Source organism: Arvicanthis niloticus, chromosome X, assembly GCF_011762505.2.
Source record: "Arvicanthis niloticus isolate mArvNil1 chromosome X, mArvNil1.pat.X, whole genome shotgun sequence".
Classification (NCBI taxonomy): domain Eukaryota; kingdom Metazoa; phylum Chordata; class Mammalia; order Rodentia; family Muridae; genus Arvicanthis; species Arvicanthis niloticus.
Genome location: NC_047679.1, coordinates 41,903,885 through 41,917,058, shown reverse-complemented (window position 1 = coordinate 41,917,058; position 13,174 = coordinate 41,903,885). Strand labels below are relative to the sequence as shown.

Genomic DNA, 13,174 nt, shown 5'->3' with positions numbered 1-13,174 from the left:
GCTGTATAGCTAAGGATGAATAACTTCTCTTCCTCCTGACTTTCCTCTTTGAATGATGGGATTATAGGCATTACCACCATACTTATTTATAAACTGTTTCTTAGTAGCATCCCTAGAAATGTACCTAAGTCATCTGCTATATCTCCAAAATGCTAGGAGGTACCTTTCAGTTTATCTGAATCTTCCTCATCCAATTTAAACTGCCTGGATGACTTGGCATCACTCATAATGCTTGGAGTTTTGAATTTCCATTCCAAATCACGCATCTTTCTAGAGAGAGAAAGGATATTTTCCATGTACTCAACAGTGTGCTTCTCTTACCATAAGCATCCTTTTACTATTCTGGCCTGAAAACATTTAATTTAGTTTAATAACTTCTTTATACTGTTGGTCCTTAGAGCATATGTTAAAATATTCTTTCTCAAGCCAAGTCTGCTCCATTGTGTATTTGTACAAATCTGCACAGTTCATCTAAACTAGGGCTTTATCTCTCTCTCTCTCTCTCTCTCTCTCTCTCTCTCTCTCTCTCTCTCTCTCTCTCTCAAGATAGTTACACAGGGTCATTCTGCTATTATCCAAAGCACTTCCATTTGCCATAATATGCACACACACACACCTTATAAAAAAACACATTTTAATACAGTTAGTAGATAGGGTTCCCCTTTGTATCTTTACTGAAATTTTTGGCAGTTAAATATTTTAAAACATTTTAAGAAATTGAAACAAATTAAACAAAAAGAAATAATGCTAAGTATGATAAAACTTGGTAAATTTGTACAAATTGCTTTTGTTAGTTTTCAACCCATATAATCTCAGTACCTCTATTTGACAGATTGTTGGTAGGTTTAGGAATCAAAACTATTACAGCTTTACTTTCTAGCTTCTTTAGAAACTAAAACTATAGCTGTCTGCCTTTAAACTTTTAGTTCTCTACTCTTTTTTTGGTTGTTGTTTTTGATTCTTGAGTTAGGATGTCCCTTTATAGCCTATAAAGGCCTCCTGTCCCTGGCTGCCAACTGAAGGGCTTGCAGATGTGAATCTCCATGGCTAGGTTTTTTGAGTTTTCCTTCATTCTTTTGCTGATTTGAGAGTAGTATGAATTAAATTGTTTCTAGCTCATTGATTTTCTTCTTTTACATTAAAAAATATAATTCAACTAAATAGTTCTCTAAAAGTATATACAAATATTTCATAGTTTTAATCTCCCAACGATGATGACATCAAATAGTTTATTCCTAGAAATCCTGCCAGCAATATTGAAATATATTGTTGAAAGTTTTTATTTCGTCTTTTTCCTTCAGCATACAATGACTGGTTGTCTTCTTTGCAATTGAGAGTAACTAATATTGATTGATTCATTATATACATTTCTGTATCCAGTATCATTGTTTTGAGGCTTACTCTTGCAATGTTTCACAAGCTGGCACTATGCATATTTGCTACCACACCCAGCCCCAGGAGCATTTCTTTGCTCCTATACCTTTTATGTCCGTGTATGTATGTATGTATGTATGTATGCATGTATGTATGTATGTATGTATTTATGCATGCATGTATGTATGTGTTCTTGATGAGGGTCATCCTTTTATAATTATATTCATAAGACTGTAGGATAGTAAGCCCACTTGCTTTTAGGCTTTTACTTAATTTTTTCCTCATTTGGGGAAAATATACATTTCTAGATTAGCAAGTATTTTTCCCACATCCCCTAGGGTGCATTTGGTTGTCTGAGACATGGTCTTGCTATGCAACCCAGACTGGCCACAAAAACCTTTTGCCTTCTGCATCCTGAGCAGAGCATTGGAACTGACACAACTGGCCTTTGGCACTAATGAGACCCCTGCTGTCACTTTAAATGTAGTTCCTTTGCAGATTGTTTCTTTCATTACCTGAGAGCTTTTAACATTATCTCTTTAGCATTGGTGCTCTAGAGTTTTGTTGTGATGTACCTGGGTTTGGATTTATTTTTATTTGTCCTGTTAGGTACTTGGATCCCAGGCTATCATCAGATCTGGAAGGTTCTCAGCAATTATCTCTTCAAATATTACTCCTCTACCATTACTTCCATCTTCTTCTGGACTTGCTATTGGATGACTCTTGGAACCTTTCAGACCATGCTCCATGTCTGTTAACTACCCTTGTTTATATATATTTAATCTCTTTGTTTCTCTGTGCTGCATCCCTGGTGAGTTACTCAGTATCTACCTTCTGTTTCCAAATTATTTCTTGCAAATAAACCCAAATGCATAAGTTCTATTTGTTTTGCATTGTGAAATGTTAAGACACCTGAAGAGATATGAATTAGGGCTGGAGGGATGGCTTAGCACTTTAGAGGACCCACTTTCTATTCCCAGCACCCACATGGTGGCTCACACTTTTTGTAATTCCAGACCCATGGAATCTAACACCCTCGTGTGGGCTCCCGGGTACTGCATGCATGCCAAATACCACACACATAAAATAAAAATAGATCTCAAAAAGAATATGGCAAGGGAGAGTTGAAGAATATAATAAAATACATTTAAGTTTAGAATTTGCTTTGAATAATAAAATACATAACAAAAATATGAATTAAACCATTGTACGGTTTATCAAATAATTACAAAGAGAATATGATATAGTCTCCACTGAGGTCAGGTCACAGGATACCACCAACTTTCAGGAACCCCTTAATGGCACCCACAGTCACAGTGGTCTCTGTGTTCCCTGAGAGAAACAGTGTTGTAACTTTTAGCATAATCATTTCCTATGTTTGTTTATAGTTCTAAGGCTCAAATCTGTAACCTTAAATACTATACATGATGATGATGATAGGTTAGAATAGGTGGAGAAAGATTAAAAAAATGACCATGTGCTTCTGGGTCTCAGTCCTGAATTCTTTGGTCTGGCTCCTTTCTCTCAGCATCATTCTTATGACATCTACTCTTATCTTTAGAGGCAGCTGATTCTTTACTACTTCTCATTGCTGCAGTTTAGAATTTTGATTGTATATGAATTGGCTTTGGTGTCTGAATATTATAAAAAGTGAAGATATAGCATTGGTATATATGCCTACACACACAGACACACACACACACACACACACACACACACACTCATATGTCCATATATATGCTCATACATTTTATAAGAATAGACTTTCTAGGCCATAGACTGTGTGTATTGTCTCTTTGAGTACATCTTGCCACCACTTTGTCACAGTAGCTTAGGGAGCTGTACCCAAGAGCAGTGTAGAGGATCACTAATGTCCTCATCTGTGTGTGCTCTAAACCTGGCCCCTTTCCTTTCATTTAATATTTGTAGTAATAAGATTTTTGTTTGTTTTTCACATCTAGCTGCTTTTGTTTTTTTTTCCTCTTGAGTCACAATTTCCTGTTTGCTTTCTGAAAGGCCCTCACACTGTCGTTCCAGCAGGACTCAAACTTGCCAGCTTCCTACGTGAGCCTCCTCAATCCTTGGATTAGAAATGTGTGCCCCGAGTGTACGTTTGCTATGCTTGTTGTTTCTAATTGAAGCCATGCCCCGATTTATCTCTTCAACTATTCTTAGCACTCATTGTAAGGTTTTGTCGGTCTGAAATGAATTCTATTGCAGATGGTAAATTTGGTGGCTGAACTTTCATTATGGATTTCTTCATGAATTAAAAAAAATATGTGCCTTCCATTGTACATAGCCTTAGCTAGTAAGTTGACAAGGGTTTATTTTTCCATACCCCTACACAAGCAGAGCTCTTTCTAAGCCTCTGGCTTCAAGCACTGTGTCTGACTGTATTCCCTGTCTTGCACAAAGCATTTTGGACTCGTTTCCTCTTGAGGAAGCAGTTTCTGGCTACCACTCCTACTTGTCACACACAGAGAAATAAATCAGAAGCCACTATTCTTGCAGTGCATTCTTATTATACTGCCCATTTTCAGTCTTGTCCACATGAATGTTCCTTTGTATTCAAGTCAGTATAGGCTACTTTATAGTTCTTTCTTCATTTTGCCCGTGTTTAAAACAAAACAGCATTTTAAAAGTAGCGTGACTACATTTATGTAAGCTTCTACATCATCTGCATTGCCAAGAGGATTTTTTTTTCTGTTCCTCTCCAGTGATTCTAGGCCTAACATTTAAACCCCTGTGTTCTCACTTCATCTTATATGGAATGCAATTAAAATGAGTGTGGAAAAGAATCAGGGCACATGATTTTTATGTTATTCTGAAACTGTAGTCTCATTCATGTCAAGCTGTTTTGCTTTGTCCTGCCATTTCTGGTTGGAAAGCGTTTCTCTGTGGTGGAAGAAAATAGAACAAAGGAAGGCAGTTATGTGTTCTGTCTTCCCCCTATCATCTGTCCATAGGACATTATCGTCCTGAAGCCATGCTTTCCCTTTCCTTGTTCCGCTTCTTTTTTCTAAGTATTGTTTCATAAAACCAGCCTCCATTTGGGGACCTATAATATAATAATGAACTTGACCTTCCTTAGGCCTTGAGACTTCCATGATCTGTATTTTCTTATTAGGACATAGCTCCTGTGTGTGTGTGTGTGTGTGTGTGTGTGTGTGTGTGTGTAAGCATGTAAGCACGTGGCTGCATAAGCATGCCATGGCATGTGTGTGAGCTCCGAGGACAGCTTGTAGGAATACTTGTTGACTCCTGTCATAGGCTTTCAGAAGCCAGACTACCTGTCTATTTTGTCCATCCTTTTATCCTAAAAGCTCATCAAAATGTATAGGCAATACAAAATCCTATGTTAAGCTGTATTTTTCTTCCTTTAAGTATAAACATTAGAGGCTTCTATATTCTTCCACTAGTATCTTTATCTGTCTCTTTTTCCAACTAGTCTATACTGGTATGATTTCGGATAACCATGTTAGTACTATTTTTAGAGATTTTCATTCTTGTGCAAGATTGTGCATCTTAGGTGGAAGCCTCTGAAGTTGCCAGTGATTTGGTATATAGTAGTATTAGCACAAGGTTGAATGACTTAAAATAATACTCATTCATTGTCTCTCAGTGCTGGGTATCCAGCATGTCAAAGGCTATAGTTAGGTGTGGGCTGAGGCTCTGGGCTTATCTGGCATTCCATCTCCTTTCAGCCCAATAAAGGCTTTTGGCAGCATCCAGTTCCTTCTCATAAGAAGGGATTCTGTTTCTCTAGCTGTTAGACCACTTTGAGCTTCTAAAGGCCACATGTAGTTCTTTTCCACGTGGGGCTTCTCTGGCTTCTTCAAAGGATAAAAGGGAGGGGGAGTGCCCAGCAAGATAAGAGCAGTGGTCTTATGTCACATGATCATACTCATAATTGTATTACCCTGCCACTTTTAATTAGAAGCTAGTCATTGATTCTATTGTACCAGGGAATCATAAGAGAGCATGAATATGAAAGAAATTATGAAATTAGGAATTATGAAAGCTATGTCAATTAAGAGTCTGAATGTATGCTACTAATAAACATTTTGTGGACATTTATAATGTACATTCTTTTTGGGGGAGGATGTGTAGCTCAATTTTAAAGGTGCATTCTTTACAGGCACAAGGACCTGAGTTTGATCCTCAGAACACAAGTGAAAAATAATTGAGCATTGTGATTTGTACTTGGCAGAGAAAAGTGGATCTGTAGGGCTCCCTGGCCAGCAATCCCCAATCTAATGTAACTGGTCAGCCTCAGACCCCAGTGACAGATCCTTTCCACAAAAATATCTGAGGGAAGGGCTTGCCAGTGTATGCATGCACACGCGCACACACACACACACACACACACACACACACACACACACACGGGTACTTGTTTAGTTTTTAAATAATACATTTATCTTGTCTTGTTATCATTTAATTTTTTAATACCCTCTCATTTTCTATTGAAGTGTGCAACTGCTGCTTATATGCGTATATGCACAATTACCAATTTCTTAAGTTTACAGAGTCTTAAAATTAACAAAAGAATATACCTTCTTCTCAGCACCTCATGGTACCATTCTCCAAAATTGACCATATAAGCAGCCACAAAACAGAATTCAACAGATACAGGAAAATTGACAGCATCCTATCAGATCACCATGGATTAAGGTTGGTCTTCAATATCAACAAAAACAACAGAAAGCCCACATACACATGGAAACTAAACAACTCTCTGCTCAATGATAACTTGGTCAAGGAAAAAAAAAACAAAGAAATTAAAGACTTTTTAGAATTTAATGAAAATGAAGGCACATCATACCCAAACTTATGGGACACAGTGAAAGCAGTGCTAAGAGGAAAACTCATAGCTCTAAGTGCCTACAAAAAGAAACTGGAGAGAGCATACACTAATAGCTTGACAGAACACCTGAAAGTGTTAGAACAAAAAGAAGCAAATACACCCAAAAGGAGTAGATGGCAGGAAATAATTCAAACTCAGGGCTGAAATCAACCAAGTAGAAACAAAAAGAACTATATAAAATATCAGCAAACCCAGGAGCTGGTTCTTTGAGAAAATCAACAAGATAGATAAACCCTTAGCCAGGTACAGAGACAGTATCCAAATTAACAAAATCAGAAATGAAAAAGGAGATTAAAACAACAGAAATTCAAAATGAATTTTAAAAAAATCATCAGATACTACTACAAAAGCCTATATTCAGCAATATTGGAAAATCTGGATGAAATGGATAATTTTCTAGACAGATACCAAATACCAAAGTTAAATCAGGATCAGGTAAACCATCTAAACAGTCCCATAACCCCTAAATAAATAGAAGCAGTCATTAAAAGTCTCCCAACCAAAAAAAGCTCAGGATCAGATGGGTTTAGTACAGAATTCTATCAGACCTTCAAAGAAGATCTAATAACTATTCCACAAAATAGAAACAGAAGGAACACTATCCAATTTATTCTATGAAGCCACAGTTACGCTATGTATTCTCCCTTGGAGATGGAACGGTTTCTGTCTAATCAGAAACCTGTCACAATTTCCTTTTATAGAGGACTTCATAAGAGATTTTTTTCTACTTCTATCAGGTTTAATGTTCCAAATAGATTTTAAAAACTGGTTGAGTGCATATTACGTTTAGGTTCAGAAGATATCATGTATATTTAAGAGGCATTTAACTATTATAAATTATTTTGATGACTTAAAAAATGTCAATAGTGAGTTGTATATTTTAAAATAAATTTTATTAGTTTAATAAAAAAAATTTTAAAAAGACAGAACTAAGGCTGATTCCTATTTGTAGATGATACATTGAAAAAATTGGAACTTTGCATTTAGCATGCAATTTATAGTAACTTGATAAGTAGACAAATATAGTTCCTTCTGTATTCTTTTCCTACCCAGCTTCAAAACATTACATTATAATTATATTTTGTCTCCTGCCTCTGAATTCAGAAGGCTACATGTCTTTTTAACTATTCATTTTTCTGAATTTATTTATTTTATTTATGTCCATGGGTGTTTGTCTGTGTGGGTCTTTGCAGATGCTCAAAGAGACCAAAATAGGGCTCCTGTCAGATCACTTGAAGCTGGGTTGAAGCTGATTGTGAGCCACCTGATGTGGGTGCTGGAAACTGAACATGGGTCCTGAAGAGCAGCAAATGCTCTTAACCATCAATCATCTCTCCAACCGCTACATGACTTTTTTCTATGAGAAAGTTTATCTCATTTTTATTAAATTCTTTAAAGTCTAAACCATACTGTATATTCTATCCAGATACCAAATCTATATCCTTGTTTCAGATACATATCTTAGTCACTTTTTATTGTTGTTTATTCACTATATTCCTTCAGTTAGCACAAAACATTCCTTGTCTCCTGAAAGCCAAGTCTTTATTTACTGGATAGCTTTGAGCTCACATGCTCAAAGGTGTACATGTGTTGAAGTCAGAGGACAGATCTGAGAGTCAGTTCTCTCCAATGTATAGATTCTGTGGGATGACTCAGGCTTGGTAGCCAGTGCCTTTAATTACTGATCCATGTTGTAGCCTTGTGGCTGTGTAGTTTTTAAAGCATTTGCTTTAATTGAAATAATTCTCCATAGTTGTCACCTTTATTTTACCGTCTCCTGAAACTATATTTGTTTTAGTCTTTAGTTGCTTTTTTAGTTTGCTTTTTTTTTTAGGTTGCTGTTTGTTACTGTTTTCGTTTGCCTTTAAACAAGATCTCATGTACCACAAGTTAGCTCCAAACTTACTATGGAACTGAGAGAGAGTTTTAAATCTATTTTATTTTTGAGACATAGTTTCATTATGTAGCTTCCTGGAACTCACTCGATAGACCATGCTGGCCTCTAACTTAGAGATCTGCCTAACTCTGTCTCCCGAGTGCTGGGATTAGAGCTGTGTGCCACCACTGCCTGTCAAGAGGACAGCTTTTTTAACAGTTAATTCTCTCCTCCTGCCATGGGTGAAGCTCTGGTTTATAGACTTGGTGGCAAGCAATTCTTTACCTTTTTAGTCATCTCATGACTTCAGAAAGTAGTCCTCTGACCTCCACTCCTACAGTATAGCAGAGGTGTATGAACAACAACAACAATAATAATTTTAAATGTATATTAGATTTTTAACTCAGTACAAAAAAGAACACAGTGACTTTAAATTGATTACATATTTAAAATCACATTAATGTATTGAGTTAAATGCTTTAATTTTACCTGTTTGACTTTACTTTTATTTATTCTATCATTTAATAATTCTACCATTTAATAATTAATAAATTACCATTAATAAAACATAAAGTTACTGTATAAAGAAAAACTGCTATTCTTTGTGAGGACATACAATGACTTTTCATAGAAACTGTTGGAGTATGTTAGTATATTCTGATTCACTTGCATTTTGGCAACTGATAGCAAGAAGGGACAATTTGGCTGGTTGATTTGTTTTGTTTTATTTGTTTTACTTTTTTAACCTTCATTTTTATTTTATGACTATGGGTATTTTGCCTACATATATGTCTGCAGTGCCCGGGCGGGGGGTGGGGGGTGGAGGGAGAAGAGGGCATTAAGTCACCTAGACTTAATTCAGTGTTTTGCAAGCTGCCATCTGAATGCTGGGAATTCAACCTGGGTTCTCTGGCATAGCAGTCAGTACTCAAACTTTGAGCCATCTCTCCAGCCTTTGTTTTTATCTTTGCTTTTTGTTTTGTTTTAAATTTAAGAAAGGGTCTCATGTTGCTCAAGTTCTAACTTACTAAGTGGCCCAGGACAGCCTCGAACTCCAAATCCTTCTCTCCCCATCTCCCCATCTAGAATTATAGATGTGCAACACAATTACCAGTAAGACTGATTGAAATTCATGTCATTGACCTGGTGCCATGTTTGGTACACTTAATAAAATCTGATATTTGGTGTAGAATGACTCAATAGAAGTAATTTTGTGAATAAAACCTTAGCACAATAAATTAGAATCCTTAATTATTGTTTTTGATACATGTTTGCCTTTAGGATCTGTTTGTTTTTATAGGACTGGGGATTGAACCTAGGACCTTAAACATGCCAGACAAGCATTCTGACACAGCTAAACCCCTGGTCCAGTCTATTTTTATAATTGCTTTATTGAGCTATAATCTGTGTACCAAAACATCTTTTTAATTTTTTTCCTTTTTTTTTTTTTTTTGTGATGCTGGGAATGGAAACGTGGGCCTGTTATACACTAGGAAAATACTCTACCATCAAGCTACAACTCTAGCCCCAAATTTATCTTTGTTGTGTGTACAAGTTTATGGTTTGTAGTGTATTCATAGGGTTTTTTTTTTGCAAACAACAATATAACAACTTCAGAATGTTTCATAACCCCAAAGCAAAACCCCGTTTACAGCTCTACCTCATGCTATCCTATCCTGACCCAATCAGATCTGAGCAGCCATCAGTCTACTTCCTTTTCCTATGGATTTACTGATCGTGGGCATTCTATATACATGTAATCATAGTATATGACACTGACAATTAAAGATCAATGAAGCTAGTGTTTTTGTTTGGTAAGAACCTCTACATATGTTCTTAATAGTAAGAGTCATGAGGGGTTGTTTAAATAAGTATTGTAATAGTAACCATCACTCTGTAGGTTAAAAATGGAACTCAGAAAGCCTATATAATTTATCTGAGATCAGATAGCCATTAAGTAATGAAACTCAGACACAAATATGACTAAAATGATATGTTTTTACCCTCCTATCTCCCTCCCAATCCCCCAGAGATTGGCTGAGTGTGGACAGGATAGTAGGGACTCTAACCCAGTGCCTTACCCCTGTAACATATGAATAATCACATGTGTCTTCACTGGGCTTTGGTTTTATTTTCTTCTGTGCTATTAGATATATAAAACATACTTAAAGTTTTACTGTGGCCCATTACAGTAGCTTTATGAACAATATAAGATTTTTTTAATAGATGACACTATTCCTAAGTAGCTTACCAAATTGTACAAAGATCAAGCTGCTTAAAAGATGGGTGATCACCTATTGGAATATTATTAAGGGTATACTGCAGCGTCCACTTCTTTTCCTTATCCATAACATGGTCTAGGTAAAATTGTTCGTATTAGAAGTCATAGTTTTCATGTTTGTAGGGATTCCCAAATTGAATTGCTTGAATGTTCTCTACTTAGAAATAGCATACATAGAGAATACCCTTTCTAGTGACAACACACATTCTATATTTTATTTCTTTTTTCCCACAGGGCTCTGTAGCTATAGCTGGTGCTGTAATCCGCTGGCTAAGAGACAACCTTGGAATAATTAAGTCCTCTGAAGAAATTGGTGAGTATGTTTTAGCAAAGAGTTAAACTGTCTAAAGAAAGCTAGGCATTCTGGTACATGCCTTTAATCCCAATACTCAGAAGGCAAAGGTAGGATCTTTGTGAGTTCCAAACCAGCCTAGTCTACATAGCAAGTTCCAGGCTAGCCACAGCCACATAGACTCAGTTTCAAAAAAAAAAAAACTATAGAAGAATGAAAAAAGAGTTAATATTTTGTCCCTGCAATCTGTCAATATTAACTTTGCCACCAACTTGATCTATGAATCATGTGGACCTTCCTTATAAATTTGATTTGTCCAGAAAGGACTGTTTTATGAAGATTTATTACATAATTAGTGGACATAATTTGTAGTAGTTATTATTAAACTGGTAAGATCAGGCATAAAAATTACTGATGTGTAAAACTGAACACCAGAGAGTGCCCAAATCTGTAGGTAAAACAGTGTCGTTACATGTTATCTGATGAGAAAAGGCTTTAATTTCTAGATTAGAGTGAACATTAGAACTCTGGTGCTTATAAATGAAGTATTAATATGGTTATATTTAGCCTGTAGGTAATTAGTTTGAACTCAGCTATTCACATTCTCATCTACTTGTTTAACTTTGCCTGAAGGTAAGACAATCAGAAATGCATTTCTGGTTAGGTGCAGAGGAGAGGCCACCTCATCTCCTAGTTGAGAACTTAAAAATCATAGAAACAGAGCTGGGGAGAGAGTTTGATAGTTAAAATCTTTAAAATGCAAGCACACGGATCTGAGTTGGTCCCCAGAACTACATAAAAAACAGAAACAAACCGAAACAAGCTTGGTGGCTTCCACATCTAATCCCAAGGTTGAAAAGTTGCAGTGCAATGGTCCTGCCTTTGTGGCATGTTCTAGGCCAGTGAGAGATATTGTCTTAATGAATAAGATGGACATCTCCTGAGGAACAACCCCCAGGGTTAACTTCTGACCCTTAAATGTGTACATACTCTCACCATGTACACACACACAACACACATGCACATGGAAATGAACTAAACTGGCTAAAGGAAATGAATCCAGGCCCTCGGTTTCTTGAGCTCAGTTTAATTTGTATGGGGCATTCAGTGTAGGGGAAATGTTCTTATTGCTCTTAGCATTCTACTGTAATTAGTAACACATTGATACTAATGAACTAGAAATCAAAAATTCTGATCTAAAATTGAAAGTGTATGTTTATTTATTTATGTTTATTTATTTATCAATATGTTGATTTTCTTTTTCCTTTTTAATATTAGAAAAACTTGCTAAAGAAGTAGGTACTTCTTATGGCTGCTACTTTGTTCCAGCATTTTCAGGGTTATATGCACCTTATTGGGAGCCCAGTGCAAGAGGGTAAGTATTCCATTGGTACAAGTAATTTACTACCTATTTTAAAGCAGCCAGAAAAAAAAAAGGATATTGAATGTTCCTTTTACAAAGATAAGATAAATGCACACGGTGGCAGATATCACATAATATACATTTCTCCAAACATTACACAACATGACAGTAATATATACAACTATTATTTATTAATTGAAAAGTAAATGATGATAAAAGACATGAAAATAGAAGGGATTATTGTTATTTCCTCTAGTTGAAAAGAGAAAAGGGATTATTAGGAGTGAAACAGTAATGAGTTTAATATGTTCAAAAGCATTATGTAGATATGTGAAAATGTCATAATGAATCTCATTAGGTTTAACTAATAAATGCTAATACAAATTAAGAACAATCATGAAAGAGGAATATATTGACAATATGTATATGTTGGGGGTCTTAATTATTTATTAAATTAGCTAATAACTAAGCAATCATTTTCTGTCTATTTTTACCTGTACATTGTAGACAAAATCACTAAGATTTAAATGAATGTGATTTGATTTGGTGTTAATATTATATGTCCTGTTAGATCAAAGATACTTCCACCTGTAGATGTAGGGCTATGGGCTATAAGGACATTCTGGACTACTCAATGAATGTATCCAATTTTCTTTCTTGCCTACATTTCTGTCTATTGAATTCACTTTTTATGTGTTTGGGACATACTATCAATGGCTTAATCTCAGGGCTTGGATGTGGCAGAGTGGTAGGAGAGTTTAGGTCTCAGTCCTCACCAGAGAACAGGCAGTTAATACAGAGACTCACAAATTGGCCAGAGTGCAGAAAATAAATGTCAGTAAAGTGCTCCATTGTAAATGGGATAGCTAGACCCCGTATCCCAAAGGGCAAGGGACCATCCCAAGAGAAAGGACAAAAGCCTTGTAGGAGCCAGAAGTTGGGGAAGAAAAAGAAATCCATGGGCTATTTATACTATTCTAGGCTGAAAATCTTTGTGTGTCTTTTTAGGATCATCTGTGGACTCACTCAGTTCACCAATAAATGTCATATTGCTTTTGCTGCATTAGAAGCTGTTTGTTTCCAAACCCGAGAGGTAAGGAACATAGGCAAAGTGTGTGTGT

The 13,174-nt window shown here is 36.0% G+C and overlaps 1 protein-coding gene across 6 annotated transcripts in view; it reads left to right on the top strand.

Annotated features, from left to right (window-relative positions):
* Positions 1 to 13,174, top strand: part of Gk (glycerol kinase) — a 73,423-nt gene that overhangs the window by 49,957 nt on the left and 10,292 nt on the right. For all 6 annotated transcript variants that reach the window (XM_076918511.1, XM_034485385.2, XM_076918512.1 and 3 more), the window contains 3 exons: positions 10,633 to 10,711; positions 11,969 to 12,065; positions 13,062 to 13,146. In XM_076918511.1, coding sequence (XP_076774626.1) covers positions 10,633 to 10,711; positions 11,969 to 12,065; positions 13,062 to 13,146 — 261 coding nt within the window. The remainder of the gene's footprint in view (positions 1 to 10,632; positions 10,712 to 11,968; positions 12,066 to 13,061; positions 13,147 to 13,174) is intronic.